Here is a 16,151-nt window from a genome sequence, read left to right as displayed (position 1 = left end):
GTACTTAGGGGGTGCAGTACAAGGTGAGGCCATATGGTATGCTGTTTGGTCAATCGGATCGTTTGAAGCTGTACTCTGTTCAGAAGACTTCAGCAGCCTTGTTCAGAGTGCAGCACTCACTACAGCTCAGAGCTCTAGAACAAGGGTAAAGCATAAGTGGTCCTTATCTTCCCTATAGTGTCAGAAGAGTCACATCCATTAAAACAGCTCAGAATCAAAGACTTTCACTCATGCACAACTTATTGGAGACGCGCACACACACACACAACGCTACATTAAATAATATACACACTTGATAAGTGTCAGGTTTTTTGTGTTTCTATGACAACACTGCATCAGGGAAAATGGTATCTTTGCTTCCTGGCAACTGACACTGTTCACGGGTAAGTGGGCAATTTTCAGCCTATTTTCTTTTCTACACTTCACAAGATGTTTTTTTTTCTTTCTCCTTCCACACAAACGATTGTGTCTCTGGAGTCTGACATGGAAGTGAGCGCGCAGGTTGAGCCACACGACCATGACACGTAAACTTACGTCGCCCACAGAATTTAGGTACCTTGAGGGCATTCTGCGCATCTCCCCATTATTGCACGAGAAGTTAACAATTATCCTCTTCGGCATAAAACCGTTGAGTACTCCAGAGGAGGATAATATAGGTTGCTAAGCAGTACTGTATTAAAAGTGGCGTAATGGAAAAAAAACAAGAGACATCTTAGTAAAGAATAGGAGAGATGGCGAAATCACAGCCCAACACTTGGACTGTGTCCTACAAAAGTGATTTACCTCCTGCTTAACGGCCCTTCAACAATTAGGGTACCCAATTACAGGCCAGAAACCCACACAGGACAAATAAGTACGTGCATGTGCGTGTGAAACAATGAACCGCAGCGGTCAAGGATTGGTTTAAGCTCTCACTTAAAACAAAATAAATCCGAAGTAACAAGATAGGGGCTTTGTGCTGATCAGTGGGATTCACTGCCGTAAACATTATCGCTTACCACTTCCATTGCCTGATCAGAATAATGTACCAGCATATACTGTAACCTTCCGCATCAACAAGATCTCCACCACAACACTGTCCTGACCTGCACCCATGATGTCACTTCCAGTAGCGCTGCCATTTCTGGGCTAGTGCGTCGACAAACATCAGTCTTGCAGCAGACAGAATCTTGTTTTCTGTAGCCATTAGTATCCGATTCTCAACAAACGTGTGCTAAAATGTCAGACACAAAACTGATAGGAAACCCGGTACAGCACCACCAGCGTAATAAACAATGCTGTCCTCCTGGCATGGTGTCTACGGGCTCTCGGAGGCTCCGAATCTCGACAGGACTAGAGCAGGGCTGGATTAGCATGCGGTCTGTCGGTGAGAAGATCTCCGAGTCATTTCCCATGTCAGGCAGTGTTGAGAAGACAGGATGACAGTACTCCTGCTCCTGTCAGGAGTTATCGTACGGGCCTGCATTATTAAGTTGCTTGGCTCCAAGCCGATTAAGCAAGAGAGAGCACAGTCATGATGGCAGGAACGTTTGACTGAAAGTCTCGACAAAAGGGTCTGTTCTGATACAAGGACCAATGTGGAACGTCTTCTACAAACCAGTAGTATGTTACAATTTGCGGTCACTATCGAATACAATGCATTTGCTGTGTAAAATGAACCTCTATAAGTGAAAATGTGGAATTTGACCTGCTGTTTGCCAACAGACTGCCCCCTGCTGGGTGGCCTTTAAATTATTATTATTATTTTTTAAATATCTGAATGAAGGCTCTTGCATGTCTTATCAATCTATCTGTAAAAACAAAACACCCTATATAAAGGCTAAGCTACATATGGTATTGACATAATAGGTTTCTTCAATGATTTGTGTGCCTCTGTTCCAAGCTGATAATGTGAAATGTCATTACTTTTGAAATAGAAACAAGTTAAAAAATGCTGCATTGTTTTGTGTGGGTTAAAAATATAAATTGTTAGCTGATGATTGCCTGATACGCCTAATCTTAGGAAGCACACGCTGAAACTGTATTGTTGAGACAAATATGTTTTATAAACAGATGCACCACACTGAGTGAAAGGGCATGCATGGAGACATTTCGCAGTTGTTTACTCTCATGGATTAGGCCTAGGCTCAAGTCAAACAGGGCCAAAAAATGTGGCACTGTTCAGAGGTTTGTTGTCCAAGCCGAATTCATGAACAACAGAGGCAATAAGACAATGGAAATACGTCACTGAAGCGTAACTTACGATTACAGGCTACTAAAACAGACTCATTTATCAAATAGGCTTTATCTGAATAAATCAATTACATTTTAACAGAAATATGGATAGGAGATTTGACATCAGTATTGCAATTAGACAAAAATACAATGAAGACCTAGTCCCTAATGGTAGTGTACGGATCCAGTCATGAGGCATTTTTAATACTTATATTATTCAGGAATCAATAGATAGATCTCATTTTTGAAAATGACCCTTGAAAAGCGAGAAATCGTACAGATTTAGCCTATAATAATAGGCTGCCCTACAAGATTAGGAATTCCCTCACCTTCCAGAAGGCATGAAATGCCAGCAAGTCATCCAATTAAGCATGAATCTCAGAGACTCAAAAAGGCTGCAGACAGCGAGGCCAAATCCTCATCCGGTAATTATTATGCGCCACATCCATATCGCTAATCCCTGACTGCCCGGGCTATGTCAGTAAATACCTGAGTGACATTGAAACAGTTAGGATGCATCTGAGAACATACAGTACATTATTGATTCATCTATTCAGTGCATTTCCTGGGTAGAGTTACTACTTATTTGGTGACTAAATCAGGGGGCTATAATGTTGATGGTGTAGAACGCATGGTCAGTCAGTCAGTCAGAGCAGATGGCTCAGGAATGGAAGGAGCAGGTCCTCTTATGTCAAGGAGAGAGAAGCGGGTAACAGAGAGCATGCTCAAAGAGACTGGGGGAGGGGAGGAGGAGAGGGAGCCCATTCAGCCCAATTCAGAGGGAGGCACACAGACTGGATGGGCTGGTTGGTTAGGATTTGATGAGGCTAATCCCCAATAGGTGCCAGGGACCCATCGTCTGTCTACACATCACACACATGCCCAACCCTATCTCAATGTACAAATCGCATCCACTCTCCTTAGAATCTTACACTTAATCCACTACGTCGGGCCCTTCACTGCACGCTCATACTCCCATCACATCCATATCTCAGCACATAGCAGCATCACTGGCCTTTCCTAGTACTCACAGCTTTGGTCCAGAACCCAGAGGACCTACCCACTGAGCAATCACTGGCTCAACAAGGCCAATAGAAATGCAGTATACAGTATCAGCTGGAATGCATGCCTGTGTGACTATATTTAATACAAATACATCTTGTTATCAGGCTCGGGAATCTGAGACAGCAGCTTGCCATCAAAACATTTCCTCTTGGTCCTCCGAGTGACGCAGCGGTCTTGAGGAGTCACTAGAGACCTGGGTTTGATCCCAGGCTCACAGCCGGCCGTGACCCGAGAGACCCATGAGGCGGAGCGCAATTGGCCCAGCGTGGTCTAGGTTAGGGGAGGATTTGGGCAGCTGGGATTTCTTTGTCCCATCGCGCTCTAACGACTCCTTGTGGCGGGCCGGGCGCCTGCAAGCTGACTTCAGTCACCAGCTGGACGATGTTTCCTCTGACACATTGGTGCGGCTGGCTTCTGGGTTAAGCGAGCGGTGTGTCAAGAAGCAGCGCGGCTTGGCAGGGTCATGTTTCGGAGGATATATGGCTCCGACCTTCGCCACTCCCGAGTCCGTAGTTGAGATGCAGCGATGGGACAAGACTAACTCCCAATTGCAGAGAAAAAGGGCTAAAAATAATAATAAAAAATAATAATAATAATAATTTCCTATTTCTCTGCCTTAAAGCCCAAAGAAAGACACAAGGACTCATGCATCTGAGAAGCCTTCATATCTCCTGGTATTACTGTGTGTTCTGTTCTCATGCCTGGCATTCACTCGGTTACAGAGCTGTGTGCGACTGTAATTAATTAGGCCACTGCCTGTACAGTACTGCCCTGAGCTGGGGTATAAATATGACCTGGAAACCTTTTCTATGGATAACCAGGCAATGGAAGTGAGACCACTGAAACAGTACAGCCCTGGGTGGGTGCCTCCTCTTTAGCTCACTGTTCTGGGCATCTACCCAAAGAAAGGCCAAGGCGACCCGGGTCAGCAGAACAAATGTCTCAAAGACAAAGGAGGTCCAAACACATGGCATTATGTCACAACACAGTGTGCAGCTATGGAATATGGAGAAAGCCCACTATATTAGCGCATCATACAGGCTTGATAATGAGATGGCTGATAATGGCTTGATAATGAGAGGGCACATGAAACTGTAAAGAACCTTACCTATCACATCTATAGACAGTCAACTTATTAATCATAACCTCGCATCATATCCTTCTGAACAGTCATTACCTCCTTGCCTCTGCAAAAACCCAAGCCTTACATATTACAAAAATTGGCGTATTTATTTACTAGCTAACTAAATGGTAACACAGGATAAACATACACACTTAATACATAAAAACACAGGTCCCTAGCGGACTGGCAACAATATGGCTGCTTGTTACAAATTACATTGAGAGGGCAAGAGAGGGACAGAGACACAAACTTGGTACATTTAAAAATGACTCTCACTTATTAGTACTCCTATACTTTGCACACGAACCGCCACCCGCTTGGAGTAAGAAATCATGAATGCATTTACGTGAAAATGCCTTGGTTCACCGTGTACCTCTCTTGGAACCGGGCAGCCTTGGAAAGGGGGTTGTGCCTTTTAGCGGCACGCTTGTAAGGCTCTGATTTGTCCCAAAAATGGTTCCACAAGTCTTCTGTTGTCCTTTTCTGTAGTTGTCCGGTATCCGGTGACTTGTCGTGTAGTCCTGAACAGATGATGATGCCTCTTTGAAGATGGGCTAGCCAGCCGTGTTGACGGTTCCTAGTGGGGGGATGAGAGTAGAGTACTATGCTGGTTTGAGCAGAGTAGTAGAATGGTCCCACTTCAATTTGCTTTTCTAGATACTTTACTTAGGACAGCTAATCAGCCGTACCAGTGATTGTCCGGGAGGCGACTTTATCGTCTCTACCTCCTGTTGAGATTCAGAGTTCAAGCCACTTTAAACGTGAGCTGAAGCTCTACGTCTCTCTGGTCCGATATGTTAATTCTTAACCCATCCTTTCATACAGTTTGTTAGAAAGGGCGGTTCCGTCAGGCTGACACGCTCTCTGACCTCACTCAGGGACGTAACTTGTACAAAGTTATATAAAACAATTATCTTACAGTTTCTCAAATCATATCCCTCTTAACAAAAACATATCATTTTCATATTACATGCACAACGCATAGGATGGACACTTCACACATGTAGTAGGAATACTTTCTAAGTTAGTGTTTCCTTTAACATTTTTAATTACATCACAAAATAAACTATATGACAGTGTTCTATAGATTGCCTCTGACCATTTCCCATGTTCAAAATATTGTTCCAGTATTTGCTTTAGAACGTGTTCGAGCTTCGGCAAGAGTCTGTTGAAACAACATTCTTTCGGTGAATTTGGAGAGGGGGACCTGAATCTCCTACCTTGATTTACAACAGGGCATGAGTTGTTAACCCCTCCCTGCGTGTGAGAGGGGGTCTGGCTAAAGTCAGTCGTTGCAAACCTGATCTGACCTATTTGGATCCTTACAGGACAGTCATGACACATAGTAGAACTGAAAACGTGTTCCTCTCCACTTTCTGGACGACCTAGTTTTGAAATCAGTGGAATGCCCGGTGGAATTAGAGTATGATAGCTAAGGAGACAATTCTGCATTTTGATTGCGAAAATGCAGAGGGAGTCGAAAAGAGAACACACAGCAGGCTTTTGTATAAAACTAGTCTCCGGATTACATTTTCAAACTAAGGACAACCATGGCATCCGTGACAGAGGGAGAAGCGTCCATCCATGTAAGATAGTCTAGCTAGCTACATTTTCAGATATTATACATTTTTAATTTGGTCAGAAAGTCATTTTAATTTCAAGCGTACTGTAGCTAGCTAGCTAACGTTAAGTGTATGATCTGTGTAGTAATATTATTCATATCTCAGAGCCATTTGCATTGCTAGTTAACTTAACATTAGCTAATAAGCTAGAAACGACCCAAAACAATGTTAAGAAAGTTGCTTTTAGTTGCCTGGTTTGCTAGATTAAAAATGTATTTTGTTTGTCAAACATAGCCATTTGAATTGCTAGCTATAGCCTAACCTAGTTGGTTAGCTACCTGCAGATTCATGCAGGGTTGGAATATTATGAGTTGGGATTATGGTTAATTGTTTAGCTAGTTAGCTACATGTTTAAAACAAAACATCACTGTGCAAGTAACCATTTTACTAGACCTTCTGTATCCTGTCCTTGTCACAAATATTTGATTTTACCAGAGACGCTAATGTGAAGAACATGACCTGCACCAAACATATAACATTGGGCCAACAAGACAGTGTCCAAGTTCTAAAATTCTCCAATAGAATGCCCTGCTTTCATTTCATCACACTCACAACTGTAAGCTATTTTCTGTAATTGGCTCGCCATTAACTTGTAAATAATGATCTTATTGTGAGTTTATTTTCCTGTAATATTGAGGACAAATGAACTAAAATAAAGACGTTGTCAGCTATATGATATGGTCAATATTTGAACTGGCTAGCTAGAAACTAACAAAAACATTGCTTAGAAAGTTGCTTTTAGTAGCCTGGTTTGCTAGACTGACATATACTAAATACATTTTTAAATGGGTGAGTTTATTGGTGTTAAAATACACTAGTTATGCTATTTTGGACCACCAGGCTGCTGATGTCATGCAGCCTGTAGTTTTTGTGTTTATAACTTTTCATAACAACAGGTTTGATGTCGGACGACAATAGAATGTTCCTGATGTCACTGATACAACTGTCGATAGACGTAGTATAAACCAGCCTTTAGTCTTTAAATCTTGGTTGTTGAGTACATGGCCTCACATGTGAATCATTAAAGAGATGGGTGGGGCTAAGGCTTAAGAGGGTGTGAACAATGGGTGTAGACTAAGAAGAGCTCTCCAGTAGGTTTACCAACAATTCAAGGGCCATTTTCTCAAAAGTGAGGTTACAAGTTTATCAACTTTCAAAGCAGAATTACTTTCCCATTGTTCCTCAACTGTAGTGTCTGATATACCATTTTCTAGCTCTGAGTGAGCCTCTAACTTTATCCAATGTAAAAAAACACAATTTCAAATGTTTCTACATAAGAGCCGGTCAGTCACATACAGTGGGGCAAAAAAGTATTTAGTCAGTCAAGTTCTCCCACTTAAAAAGATGAGAGAGGCCTGTAATTGTCATCATAGGTACACTGTGACAGACAAAAATCTGAAAATCACATTGTAGGATAAAAAAATAATAATAATTACCCCTTTTTCTCCTCAATTTCGTGGTATCCAATTGTTGTAGTAGCTACCATGTTGTCTCATCGCTACAACTCCCGTACGGGCTCGGGAGAGACGAAGGTTGAAAGTCATGCGTCCTCCGATACACAACCCAACCAAGCCGCACTGCTTCTTAACACAGCGCGCATCCAACCCGGAAGCCAGCCGCACCAATGTGTCGGAGGAAACACCGTGTACCTGGCCACCTTGGTTAGCGCGCACTGCGCCCGGCCCGCCACAGGAGTCGCTGGTGCGCGATGAGACAAGGACACCCCTACCGACCAAGCCCTCCCTAACCCGGACGACGCTAGGCCAATTGTGCGTCGCCCCACGGACCTTCCGGTCGGTTACGACAGAGCCTGGGCGCGAACCCAGGGACTCTTGATGGCACAGCTGGCGCTGCAGTACAGCGCCCTTAACCACTGCGCCACCCGGGAGGCCACATTGTAGGATTTTTAATGAATGTATTTGCAAATTATGGTGGAAAATAAGTATTTGGTCACCTACAAACAAGCAAGATTTCTGACTCTCACAGACCTGTAACAACATCTTTAAGAGGCTCCTCTGTCCTCCACTCGTTACCTGTATTAATGGCACCTGTTTGAACTTGTCATCAGTATAAAAGACACCTGTCCACAACCTCAAACAGTCACACTCCAAACTCCACTATGGCCAAGACCAAAGAGCTGTCAAAGGACACCAGAAACTAAATTGTAGACCTGCACCAGGCTGGGAAGACTGAATCTGCAATAGGTAAGCAGCTTGGTTTGAAGAAATGAACTGTGGGAGCAATTATTAGGAAATGGAAGACATACAAGACCACTGATAATCTCCCTCGATCTGGGGCTCCACGCAAGATCTCACCCCGTGGGGTCAAAATGATCACAAGAACGGTGAGCAAAAATCCCAGAACCACATGTGGGGACCTAGTGAATGACCTGCAGAGAGCTGGGACCAAAATAACAATGCCTACCATCAGTAAAACACTATGCTGCCAAGGACTCAAATCCTGCAGTGCCAGACGTGTCCCCCTGCTTAAGCTAGTACCATGTCCAGGCCCGTCTGAAGTTTGCTAGAGAGCATTTGGATGATCCAGAAGAAGATTGTGAGAATGTCATATGGTCCGATGAAACCAAAATAAAACTTTTTGGTAAAAACTCAACTCGTCGTGTTTGGAGGACAAAGAATGCTGAGTTGCATCCAAAGAACTCTATACCTACTGTGAAGCATGGGGGTGGAAACATCATGCTTTGGGGCTGAGGACGACTGATCCGTGTAAAGGAAAGAATGAATGGGGCCATGTATCGTGAGATTTTGAGTGAAAACCTCCTTCCATCAGCAAGGGCAATGAAGATGAAACATGGCTGGGTCTTTCAGCATGACAATGATCCCAAACACACCGCCCGGGCAACGAAGGAGTGGCTTCGTAAGAAGCATTTCAAGGTCCTGGAGTGGCCTAGCCAGTCTCCAGATCTCAACCCCATAGAAAATCTTTGGAGGGAGTTGAAAGTCTGTGTTGCCCAGCAACAGCCCCAAAACATCACTGCTCTAGAGGAGATCTGCATGGAGGAATGGGCCAAAATACTAGCAACAGTGTGTGAAAACCTTGTGAAAACTTACAGAAAACGTTTGACCTCTGTCATTGCCAACAAAGGGTATATAACAAAGTATTGAGATAAACTTTTGTTATTGACCAAATACTTATTTTCCACCATAATTTGCAAATAAATTCATTCAAAATCCTACAATGTGATTTTCTGGATTTGTTTTTCTAATTTTGTCTGTCATAGTTGAAGTGTACCTATGATGAAAATTACAGGCCTCTCATCTTTTTAAGTGGGAGAACTTGCACAATTGGTGGCTGACTAAATACTTTTTTGCCCCACTGTATGTTTTGCGATTCAATACTGCACTTCATTCAACCTCTATATTTGAGGGAAGTCCATGTAATTATAGAAACACAAACACTCACTCAGTGGGTAGTGTAATCTAATTGAGAAGAGTGGACCTGCCATAGACTGGTGATGATGGCACCCCCTCGGTCTGCTCTTCTACACTACTAGAGCCAGGAGCTAGGATGCCAGTTCCAAACACACCCACACAAACACACCCTCAAAAGTAACACCCACAATTCAAGCATCTGTGGTCCACTGCATCATAGCCTAGCGGTTAGAGTGTTAGGCCAGTAACCGAAAGGTTGCTGGATCGAATCCCCGAGCTGACAAGGTAAAAATCTGTCATTCTGAACGTGGATGTTGATTAAGGCAGCCCCCTGCACCTCTCTGATTCAGAGGGGTGGGGTTAAATGCGGGAGACACATTTCAGTTGAAGGCATTCAGATGTACAACTGACTAGGTATCCCTCTTTCCCATACTCCAGTAGAGCGTACACATTACACACTGGGCTCCTGAGTGGCACAGCGTTCTATGGCACTGCATCTTAGTGCTAGAGGTGTCACAACCGGATGTGATTGGGAGTCCCATAGGGTGGCGCACAATTGTCCCAGCGTCGTTTGGGCTTGGCCAGGGTAGGCCGTCATTGTAAATAAGAATTTGTTCTTAACGGACTTGCCTAAAAAAACAAAAAACAAGCATGGCCACTAGTGGCTGTGTAGATAATAAATCAGGCTCCCCTGCCTTGTGGTTGCCATGAGGAGGATTTCCTTTTCGTCCAGCCCCGGGATAATGGGCAGGTGTAATGGTGGATGAAATCTCCTGACAGCACAGCACAGCTCAGCCAATCCCTCTCCCACCTCAACAAGAGCCTGTACTGTGTGTGTAGGTTAAGAACCATATAAATCCCTGCATGACTCTAAGTCACTCTGGATAAGAGCGTCTGCTAAATGAATAAAATGTAAAATGATTCACAGCAACAGTATAGAACAGTCAGCAACCACGATACTGTCTGAAGAGTGTCATTCTACCACCCAGTGAGGTGCCACAGCCCCACAGCATGACGGTCGGAGAGAAGGACCAAAGTTATTTTATTTTATACAGGTATGTCAAGAAAGAACAAATTCTTATTTACAATGACGACCTAACATAAAAATAAACAACAATTACACTATACGTGCAGTATCGATATACACAATTACACAATACCTGGAAAACAAACACAAACCACGAAAAGTAAAACACAATCATATGAAAAAAACACATTCTTCAGTAAAAACACCCTCCAACATCCACTTGAATTGCAATAGATCATTGGTTCCCAAGCTTTTTATAGTTCCGTACCACTTCAAACATTCAACCTCCAGCTGCGTACCTACCCCCTCTAAGCACCAGGGTCAGCGCACTCTCAAATGTTTTTTTTTTTTGTTGCCATCATTGTAAGCCTGCCACATGCACACTATACGATACATTCATTCTTATGTTTAATAAATGTGAGTTTTTGTCACAACTCGACTCGTGGGAAGTGACAAAGAGCTCTTATAGGACCAGGGCACAAATAATAATCAAAAATTTTGCTCTTACATAAAAAAAAATGATTTGTTCATTGAAAATTGTGAATAACTCACCACGTGTTAATGAGAAGGGTGTGCTAGAAAGGATGCACATACTTCTGCAATGTTGGGTTGTATTGGAGAGAGTCTCAGTCTTAAATTTTCCACACACAGTCTGTGCCTGTGTTTCATGCTAGTGAGGGCCGAGAATTGTTTTATTTATTTATTTTACCTTTATTTAACTAGGCAAGTCAGTTAAGAACAAATTCTTATTTTCAATGACAGCCTAGGAACTAGTAGGTTAACTGCCTGTTCAGGGGCAGAACGACAGATTTGTACCTTGTCAGCTCGGGGGTTTGAACTTGCAACCTTCCGGTTACTAGTCCAACACTCTAACCACTAGGTTACCCTGCCGCCCCAGAATCAACTCTCACATAGGTACGTGGTTGCAAAGGGCGTCAGTGTCTTAACAGTGCGATTTGCCAAGGCAGGATGCTCTGAGCGCAGCCCAATACAGAAATCTGGGAGTGGCTTCTGATTAAATTTTCACAGAACCGCTTGTTGCAATTTCAATAAGGCTCTCTAAGTGGACTGGAGGCAGAGCATGAAAGGGATAACGAATCCAGTTGTTTGTGTCATCCGTTTCGGGAAAGTACCTGCGTAATTGCGTCCCAAACTCGCTCAGGTGCTTCGCTATATCACATTTGACATTGTCCGTAAGCTTGAGCTCATTTGCACCCAAAAATTCATACAATGATGGAAAGACCTGTGTGTTGTCCTTGTTAATGCAGACAGAGAAGAGCTCCAACTTCTTAATCATAGCCTCAATTTTGTCCCACACATTGAATATACATACTGTAGCTGCGGAGAGTCCCTGTAATCCTTGATTCAGATCATTCAGGCGAGAAAAAACATCACCCAGATAGGCCAGTCGTGTGAGAAACTCGTTATCATACAAGCGGTCAGACAAGTGAAAACTATGGTTAGTAAAGAAAACTTTAAGCTCGTCTCTCAATTCAAATAAACGTATCAATACTTTGCCCCTTGATAACAAGTGCACTTCTGTATGTTGTAAAAGAGTTACATGGTCGCTGCCCATATCACTGCATAGTGCAGAAAATACACGAGAGTTCAGGGGCCTTGCTTTAACAAAGTTAACAATTTTCACTGTAGTGTCCAAAACGTCTTTCAAGCTGTCAGACATTCCTTTGGCAGCAAGAGCCTCTTGGTGGATGCTGCAGTAGTGTACCCAAGTGGCGTCGGGAGCAACTGCATGCACGTGCTTTCCCACTCCACTATGACTCCCTGTCATGACTTTTGTGCCATCAGTACAGATACCAACACATCTTGACCCCCAAAGTCCATTTGATGTCACAAAGCTGTCCAGTACTTTTAAAAAATCCTCTCCTGTTGTCCTGGTTTCCAGAAGAGGATTAATTGGCCTCCCATAAACGTAACGGACATATACCAGGAGCTGTGCCAGGCCCGCCATGCCTGACTCATCCAGCTGTAACGCATAGAGTTCACTGGCTTGTATGCGAAGCATTAAATGTTTCAAAACTTCTCCTGCCAGGTCATTGATGCGTCGTGAAACAGTGTTGTTTGATGAAGGCATTGTCTGTATAGTTTTTTGGGGCTTTTCCCCTCAGCATTGTCCCAGCCATGTCCGCGGCAGCAAGAATAATTAAGTCGTCCACAATAGTATGGGGCTTGCCTGTCCTAGACACTCGGTAGCTCACCATATAAGACGCTTCTAGCCCCTTATTATTAAAGGTATCTGTTGCTTTTATACATGTCTTAATTCTCGCTCAAAAAACTCCTGCGGCTTATTTTTCAAATTGGCATGTTGTGTTTCTAAATGTCTGCGCAAGAGTTTCATCGAGTTGGGAGATAGTACTTTTGCTCATATAACACACTGTGCCTGAGGAAAGGCACTACTCCCAATATAAGTGAACCACAAAATCAATGTAGTTCTCGTCTGTTGTTCGGTGCTTTCCCGGTTAAGGGAGCAGTAGCTCTTCGGCTGCATCAGATTCACAACTGTCGGTGTCCATGCTAGCTGGGTTAACAACAAATGTAGAATAACTGATGCTAGCATTGGATGTGCTCGTGGAAGCAGAACAACTTGTGTCGTCGACAGGTGTAGTACTTCTGGTAGTAGCAGTACTACCAGTAGAGCTGGTATGTGTTTCTATGGGCACGGGCTGTACTTTTTTTTTTAACCATTGATCAATTTTCGAGCAAACAGGATGAGCAGCAGCTACGTTTGGCTACATACGGACCGTTAGTGGAATTCCCGCAAGCGAGTTACGGTTAATGTGATTGGATGTTAATTATTTGACTAGGCTACCTGTATTTGACATTGCATTGTTATTTCGCTGAACACTAAATGGTTCATTTGATTTTTGACAGTGAAACAAGGCTACTCAAGCGAGAGAAAAAAACCTCACTCAAATGTATAGTTAGACCCGTTGGAAAATAGTTGTGTGTGTGTCTGTGTGTGTGTATGTGAAGTACTTGTTTAGTTGCATCTCACCTGTCATTGTCCGCGGTTTTGAAGCCCGGCAGGATGTTTCTGAAGCTGCTGTTGCGGTCCAGCTTGGGTTGGCTCTTGGTGCGTTTGATGGAACCCTTCAGTCTGCGACTCAGGAAGCCCTGGACAGGGAGAGAGGGGAGTCGCCGTGGCCCAGGGAGGAGGAGAGAAACCAGAGAGTGAAAATTCACTCAGACTATCCTTTCATTTAAAAAAAAATAACACAATATAAATGGTGGAGCAACAAGAGAAAAATTATATTGATTGAGTGCTCTCCGTCTCCTCTCATCCGTGGCATTTGGAGAGAGCAGTGCATTGTTGTGTGGATCTCTCCGGCACATCTGCTCGCTGTGCACACACAGCAGAAGCAGCCGCGTTGATGTGCGACTCCCCTAAGTCCCTGTTACCATGGAAACTGTTGGCGGGGCGTTAAAAAAAAAAACGATTCCACATAAAATGACATGACTGGAGCGGCCGCGAGTTCAGAGGGGAAAGCTGAGCATGTGCTTTTGAGAGACTGCCCAGATTAGAGAGAGATTTAAAAAGAGTTGGATTATTTCTAAGACCTAGACCTGTCTGTGTTAGAGTAGTGGAGGGTGGAAAAACAAGATACAGCCTCAGCGACAATCATTTGATGAGATAATGATGGTGCTGCAATCCTAAATACTAAGCAAGGCTACTTCCCTATATAATTAATGAATTGCATTAATTATTATTTGAGCAAATAAATGAACTATACCTGCCATAGAAGAAGACAGTGGGAGGAAAGATGGGAAAAGACTGTATAAGGCTATGGGTATTAAGGACAAAAAGACATCACCAGTAGTGATGGGGGGGGGGGGGGGCGATACAGCTACATACCGGGACATAATTTTTTACAACATATCGTATCCTTTTGACAATATCGCAATCTGATTTTTGCGCTAGTTCGGCTGTACCTGCACCAAAACTCTAGTAAAAAAAAATCACAGTATAGAATCTGAATACATATTGAACTGTGAGAATCATAAGAGTCGCAATACATATTATATCAGCACACGGTATCGTGATAATATTGTATTGTGAGGTCCCTGGCAGTTCCCAGTCTTGATCACCGGACAGACACGGATAAATAAATCCAATAACAGCTTTTCACTGGGATCGGTCTCACACTTCCTTTCCTACTGGCTCACACACTAAACAAATGAACAGCTCACAGACATCACACCATAGCTAATGTAGCTACGCCGTGCACACAGATCTGTGAAATGGACCGTTTCCTGAATAAATTGTCGATGCTAGTCCTAACAGAGTCTGTTTCAAGGAACAACATGAGCCAAAAATAAAACTTTTGCCCAGCCAGAAGAGAAAAATATCCATCTGCAATATTGCACAAGCACCGCTCCGGAAAAAAGAAAATGTCTATTCCTTCTAGAGTAGCCTAACCAAGGGTAATTTTAATTTACAGTTTGTTACATTTTACAGCCTACATTATATTTGTGCCATGTGAATTATACCAACTCCACAATTAATCACGAGCTCCATGCAAACAGAATGGAAATCTTCAATGTGTCCAAGAAATGCGTGACACTTGACAACTAAAATGCACAAAAAAAAGAAGGGAATCATTCACGACGTCACATTACAGATGTTGACCATAGCCTAGCACTCGGTGATGAGGTGACTTGAGGTTGGGTTGTACTGGTTGAAGTCGACTCCCATTTCTAAAACGGGAACCTTGAAGCAAATTAGTCCTTCAAAAGACCTTCCAAACATTTCTGCTTCTGGCAAAGAAACCATCCCTTCCAATTATGACAGTCTCTTGGGAGGCATTACTCCTTTCCTGCTGTAATTTGTGGGGAATTTTCTGGGCTCTCTATTCTCAGGCCTTCCCCTCCAATGACATTTGCAGAGTGACTGGGAGGGGAATTATTAATGGGTCTCGACAGGGCTGGAGGAGGGAGAGGCGTTTGATAATGCAGCAGACCCCAGCTCCCCTACAGAGCATCTCTGGCATGGGTAGAGTATGGTAGGGCAGGGCAGGGCAGGGCAGGTAAGGCACAATGGATGAACAGTGATTGGCCTTTGTTTTTATTTTTTTGGCGGGACCGCAGTGCTGCATGTACATTTGACCACACACAAAATCTGGAGTTTGGCACACACCATTGAGTAGTGGTGCTGATCGAGCCAGTATGTAGACCTAGAAGTAGAACCTCAAATCAAAGACTCACGGCTGTGTTCAAACTACAGCGGAAATGATCCCGCTCTTCTCTCTTTACAACGTCAGATTGGTATGAATGAGACTGGTGGGATATCCTCCTCTCTGTTGGTTTTTCCTGCTGGTTCTCACGTGGACCACCTGCTAGCGGTATTGAGTTCCTCCTGGGGCACTGGGCCTCGTCCTCACAGCCAGGGGTCCTCATTCCCCCTTTCTCCTGCTCCAACAGGCTCCAGGTCCCCCTCCCACCCACCCAACCACTCTGAGCTCAGCTCATGATGGCCAGCCTCTCGCCCTCCAGTCCCACTGTAAGACACGAGACAATTAGTGGGAGGAACCACAGCGTGTCAACACCATCCCGTGTCATCCTACGGCTTTCATTGGGCGCATCATTTCATTCGACTTTATCCCATTTGAGAACATCCTGAGAGAGACACAGAAGGAGAGAGGAGATGTCTGTACTAACCTATATATAGGCATATCCTTAAAGAGAGAGATTGT

At 43.7% G+C, this 16,151-nt stretch overlaps 1 protein-coding gene across 1 annotated transcript in view; it reads right to left on the bottom strand.

The window, feature by feature from the left end:
- The window catches only part of LOC110535737 (disabled homolog 2-interacting protein), a 110,939-nt gene that overhangs the window by 30,734 nt on the left and 64,054 nt on the right, over positions 1-16,151 (bottom strand). The window contains exon 3 of the mRNA XM_036935525.2: positions 13,457-13,575. Coding sequence (XP_036791420.2) covers positions 13,457-13,575 — 119 coding nt within the window. The remainder of the gene's footprint in view (positions 1-13,456; positions 13,576-16,151) is intronic.

The sequence above is a fragment of the Oncorhynchus mykiss genome, chromosome 11 (genome assembly GCF_057628025.1).
Source record: "Oncorhynchus mykiss isolate SJ-2025 chromosome 11, ASM5762802v1, whole genome shotgun sequence".
Classification (NCBI taxonomy): Eukaryota; Metazoa; Chordata; class Actinopteri; order Salmoniformes; family Salmonidae; genus Oncorhynchus; species Oncorhynchus mykiss.
Note: the sequence above shows the minus strand (reverse complement) of the source record. Positions and strands in the feature narration are given on the sequence as shown.